Raw genomic sequence first — 6,000 nt, 5'->3', positions numbered from 1 at the left:
AAGCAGTCGGCTACCATGACAACTGGAAATCTGCCATAGTAACAGTGGATTTTGCTGCTTTGTCATATAAAAGGACAGCATTGTTGGATATCGATGAGAAATAAATGAATATAAATATGACACCTAAATGATCATTCTGCCAACTATGCTGAAATAGAATAGCATTGTTTTAATTAAAAATGTATAATGTATGTGTATTTTATTTTCAGTACAAGAGACCCAAAAGGTGTTTTCAGTAAAACTTTATTTCTCAGTGCATGAACGGAACACCATGTCAAGGTCATAGTCTATCCTTTTCAATTCTTTTTAAATATTTTCTTTTTTTGTTTTTTTACATAAAAAAATAATGGAGCGATTTAATATACCTCTATTGTTTTTTCTCCCCGAAAGAGCACTCAGCAAGTATTTATAAAGGTGCTGTACAATGTACAAACATTTACATCTACTGTCCCTACAGAATGTAGAAGATACCACAAGGATTGTTTTTCTAATGAAGCAATGCAAGGCCACAGTATGATACAGAGATGAGATTAAAAAACAAAAAAGGTCAAAATAAAAGCAAAAAGGAGTACAACAGTGCAGGGGACATACAATAAAAAGGGTATTATCTGTCTCACCAGAGTGAACTGCCTATACCTGACACTCAAGGTTGGATTTACTCACTCTACCAACCAAACTATTGCACAAAGACCTACCACTGATTGGTTCACAGCACATCCTCGAGTAATTTCGTTACCTGAAAACCCCCTTATACAATCACAAGCTCTTATCACAGTCAACTACAGTCCATAACCATCATTCCACTATCACTATCACTGACTCTATCACACATATGCTACTATACTGTGTTCCCTGAGCTCATCAAAATATGTCTTACTCTCATACATTGTATTAGCAGGTATACTGAGTATATTTTTTTTCTCTGGATTTACAGCTGAAGCTTCAACAATTAAATGTGCCACGCATTCTCACTCCCAACTTGTCAAATGCCGCATGGTAAGTGGCCCTACACGTCAAAATATGATGCTTTTGGTACCCCTCCTGCGTCAGTTTTAGAGGCTCAGGGACTGTGTGTAGATTTACATTTGTTACAGTCCCTGCAGGATTTTGCAGTCCCTCCAGGATTTTGCAGGCTGTTCTTGGGATTGCTGTGACCTGAAATGTCATATTTCACAACAGCTCTTCTCAAAAAATGTGATTCATGTTGCAAGGATTTTAGGCATTTCTTGCTATGATATTGTTAAAGTAGTTGCAATGCTGTCACGGACATGGAGCCTATTATTATGAGCACTTGTTTTTTTGCAGATGATCAGCGGTGAGATCAGTGGGGAGAGTCCTCGCTCACTTGGTAGAGCATGAGCCCCATAAAAGATGAGCCCCTGGCAACAGCTCAGGTTTGTATCCGATGTGCAGCCTTTACGGCATGTCATCCTCTTTCTCCTCCCCTTTTCCTGTCATTCTCTAGATGCACTATCAATAAAGACTTAACCCCCATCCCCCCTAAAAAAAACCTATGACAAAACAAAACAAAAAAAAAAATGCTGCCACACGATGCATCTCATACCGCCTCTCTGACGCTGAGAACCACTGACCAAGTATTTGACTAGTTGGGAGTGAGATCAAATTGATTGGCCCCATGTTAGGAACCAACAGTTTATCTTACAGCTATCAGCTTGACAACCCTTAAAATATGTAAGAAGGTGGGATATTTGTATACCTGTCTTACATCAGCAGCATGTTCAATATCTCTGTAACCCACCACATCATTCTCTAAGATCCATTATCCTTCACGCTACCCTGGCAGATAATTATACAGCAGGATCGACATATACATTAAAACCCCTCGTTTTTCTTTTCTCAGTAGGCAAAGGTAAAACCATCAGGGACATGACTCAGAACTTGCACATTATTATATAAATTGCCATTTTGGCCTTAAACAGTGATATAATTTTTTTTTTTTTTTAGAAAAAATGAAATAGCTTTATAAAATGATAACGATAATAATAATAATAAAATGGCATTGGTAGCAAGTCAACATCACAAATTAAATACAACTCATGGTCAGTCTGTTATGCTACAAGGGCAGATGCAGTGCAATGAAATTCAATAGATATTTAAAAGTTATAATCTGCAAAACATGACACATTCAAATATATATATTATATTTCACAATGAGACACGTTTTGAGCGATTGCAAACATTTGGTACAGCGGTTTGCACGTTACCTATACATTTCATGAACTACAAGATTCCATGGTTATTCCTACCACTGAAGTACATCAGAGGGAAGGTGAAAGCTCAAATGACATGGGACAAATCTTTGAAGTCTATATCAAAATGTGGAATGACTTGGTACGGCTACATATACACATATTAATCTATCGTCTCAATAAATTGCACACTGGTTGGTTATCGTACACATGGTAAACAAGATCTCAAACCACAAGTTTCTGGTCTTTTCAGTGATAGTGTTTGTATGGAGGAGAGCCATGTCTATAATCATAGAACAGTCTAGAGTCCCCGGTAAAGTGAACGCTTGCTGGATTTTGTTAGAAATCTGCCTGGTGTTGAGAATGAGAATTATAAACAAGAAACAGGATCATCCTCAGTGATGTGCAGAACACGTGCAGTAAAACAAACAGAAGGACCGACTGCATGCAGTTGAGCAAACGAGTAAGAAAAAGACAGTCAAAATATCCCACAATGAGGCCGAGAGCTAAACGAAACCCTCGATGACAGTCACACTTGGTGTATACTACAGGCGAGAGGCCTTTCTTTGCATATGGGTCATTGCATTGTAATGGGTGAAGCGCTGTTGGTGGTCGTCGTTCCACAGGAGGCTCCCAGGATTGGCACATATTCACATTTCAAAATGTCTCGTCTGGTGAGGCCCCGAGCATGCCGCACATGCTTAAGTCCCACATCGAAGATGCTGAAGCAGCGGTCAAGGCGGAAGGGGAGCTGCTACATGCCAACAAGTGATTTCACAGGACTCCCGAAAAAGACAGAGTCGAAAGACAAATCTGGACATGGTCTGAAGGTAATAAAAGTGGCACCATGTCTCTGTTTTATGGAAGAACTCAGAAAAACAATCCGCTGAGGGTGCTGTTAAATATTCTCAAGTCTGAGATTTGATTCAATATTCTATCACAAAGGGTCACGAAGGACCTCTGCCTGGGAGAGGATTTTGGCTGAGCTGGGCACTTTCCAAGGGCCAGGGCTAATAGGTCCCTTTGGGCTCTGCGGCGTCCCTGGAGAACTGTTTATAGAGGCCACAAAGTCTTCCTTACTACCGACTTCTTTGGAAAATGTGTCTTCTCTTCCTTTCGCCTCTCTCGGTGAAACTACAGAAGCTTTCCTGCTCCACAAATCTTTAAAAGATTGCAGTGAATCTCTTTTGTTGACGGTTTCTTTGCTTGTATTCCTGTCTTCTGAGGATTTAGACTTTGCATTAGCATCTCTCTGCCCTGAGTCTTTACCTGTACTTTTCTCGCCCTCTTTGACTGGATGTGGAGACGTCCTGTGGTGGTGAGATTCTCTTCCCACCCTCCTTTTGAAACTTGCTTCCTCGCGGCCGGGCCTTGTCCTTTCTCCTCTCCCTTCTATCTCCCGCGTTTGCGAGCATCCTCTGATCTCGAGATTCCCCCCTTTGCCATTTTTCTTTTCATGATCCAAGCTCTCTCTGCTGGAAGAGTCTTTTAATCTCCTCTGAGGGCCTTGTTGATGCTCTGCACGCTGCAGGGTCGGAGCCACTTGCTGCCCAGCTTGAGAAGACTTCCTAGGGCTTGTGGATCGTGTTTTTGCCATCCTGTTCCTGCTTGGTATTTCTTCTTGCGCCTGACTCTCCGTCTTTTTGGGACCGTGATGTTGCTCTTTGGCTTTAAGAAATGTCTCCCCTGTTTTCTTTGGGCTACTTAGCTCTCTGGAGTCCTTTGGGGGCCTGGTCCTCTTGTAGAACTTCATATGCTCAGGGGAGGTGGGAGAGAGCCTTCCTACCTCTTTGTCTGCCCACTCACTGATCTCCTCCACTGAGCTTAAACCCCTGCTGGCGCGGGGCTTGAGGCCTTGCGGGGAGATGCTGCTCCAGCTGTGGGAATGTCTCAGTTTGCCGGAGAAGGGAGAGGAAACAAAGGTGGAAGCCCCGGTGGGATATGGAGAGGACAGGGGTGATGTGTCAGAGAAAAACACCTCTGAGGAATAGCTTGCGGGTGAAATGAGTTTTTGATCATGTTGACCTGTGAGAGAAGCACACGTTTTACATGGAGACACCACTATTATTAGAAGGTGCACACAAAATACTGAAATTTAGAGAGAAAAGGAAGAAAAAACTGATTATACTGAGAGGTTAAAAGTGGGAAAATATGTGAAGAATTACCAAGGTTAAAGAGAGGAGGCCAGTAAAAGCAGTGAGGATGTTAGTGTTGGTGCTCAGTGTAGTAGCACACAGTAGAAGAAGCTGTACTACCTGCATCGGGAGCAAGAGAAGAAGAGCCAAAAGAAAGCAGATGGTTAGAGATTTAATGAATAAACGTAAAGGAAAAGTATGCTCAAATCAATACAAGCGGCATTCCAAAAAAGGCTCCATCAATTCAAACAGACTGGAGTCATTTTAATTAGCTAAACATTAGGTGGATGGATTCAACACGTATTTAACTGTTAGTGTCCGCTCCCTGTAAACACAAATAAATCCAGTCCAGTTTCTAACTTAATGGAATACTTTAGCACCTAAATGACCATTTACTCATTTACTCACCCTGTGCAACACTATTTTTTGTGAAGAAAATTGTTTTCTCTTTGCAGTGAATAAATTATTCAAAAATGGAATTAATTCTTGACGAATTAAGTAAGAGAGGTCCACATTTAACAACAGCAATCCTATCTCAAATCACACATTTACGAACTCTCACACAACTGGTGCAGTGTAAGCCTTATTTATCCAGCTGTATGTTTAGTACTTCAGCATCAGACAGCCCTTTCTGACTGGTAACTTACCTAAAAGTGAAACTTATCTATGCTCTCTATCAAACTCCATTGTAATGTGTAATTTTTGTGGAACTACAACTTGTTTTTACTTTTTTAAAGCTTTTCGACAGAGCCAAACAAGCTTTTTTTTTTAGTGCTCTCAGCCTTTATGCTAGGCTGCTGGCTATAGAGTCATATTTAACAGTAAGAGAATGATATGATCTTCTCAGCGGACCTTCTGCAAGAACTGGATAAGCATATTTCCCAAGCTATTCCTTCAAGAAGTTTATAATACAAACACTGAAAATCTTGGAGGAAAGAAATAGACATATGTCATTTAGAAATTTTGAAATTGTAGCACCTAAGCACCAAAGTTGCCTGCAATACTATTTTTCACAGTGTACCAAAACAGTTTTTAAGGTGAGCACTTGCAATTACTGTCTAGACACAAAGGCAGCCTGTTTCAAATGGTAAACTAAAAGTTAAGACGAAAACTTCAACTTCAACTCTGCACTACATGCTGAAACTCTCGTTGAATAAATTGTGTGTATACACAGTACTTACTGCCATCTTGAGCCAGGCCCGCCCCAGGTCTCAGCAGCAGTACCACTTTGTTTCCTCCAGCCTGGATCAGTTCAATAGCCCGTGTGTGGGAAATTCCACGTGCTGCCTCCCCGTTAATCTCCACTATCTCATCTCCAACCTGCCAGTAACACAGAAAATGCAATTATTATGCAGAAACACATATGATAAAAGCTTAGCATACTTTGCTGTGCATGCATTCACACTTTCACTCAAGCATACAGAAAGGGCATGCTTTCACACCCATACACACCAATAAATGTAAATTGTGTGACACACACACACCCACACACCCACACACACCCCCCTCCCCACACACACACACACACAGCAATTCAATACCTTAGAGGTATCGTCTATTATTGGAAATGACAAAATAACTCATGATAAAGCGTGTAAACATGTCAGTCTGTTAGGATCTAATCAGTGTTGACATTCCTCTCCACCCTTCGATAG

General features: G+C 41.1%; 1 protein-coding gene across 1 annotated transcript in view; it reads right to left on the bottom strand.

Annotated features, from left to right (window-relative positions):
* Positions 1-227: 227 nt before the first annotated feature.
* The window catches only part of LOC121959634 (membrane-associated guanylate kinase, WW and PDZ domain-containing protein 3), a 181,818-nt gene continuing 176,045 nt past the window's right edge, over positions 228-6,000 (bottom strand). The window contains 2 exon segments of the mRNA XM_042509055.1: positions 228-4,235; positions 5,527-5,665. Of these exon segments, the coding sequence (XP_042364989.1) occupies positions 3,148-4,235; positions 5,527-5,665 (1,227 nt within the window). The 3' untranslated portion in view covers positions 228-3,147.

Source organism: Plectropomus leopardus, chromosome 2 (genome assembly GCF_008729295.1).
Source record: "Plectropomus leopardus isolate mb chromosome 2, YSFRI_Pleo_2.0, whole genome shotgun sequence".
Lineage (NCBI taxonomy): Eukaryota > Metazoa > Chordata > Actinopteri > Perciformes > Serranidae > Plectropomus > Plectropomus leopardus.
This window is presented reverse-complemented; position numbering and strand designations above follow the sequence as displayed.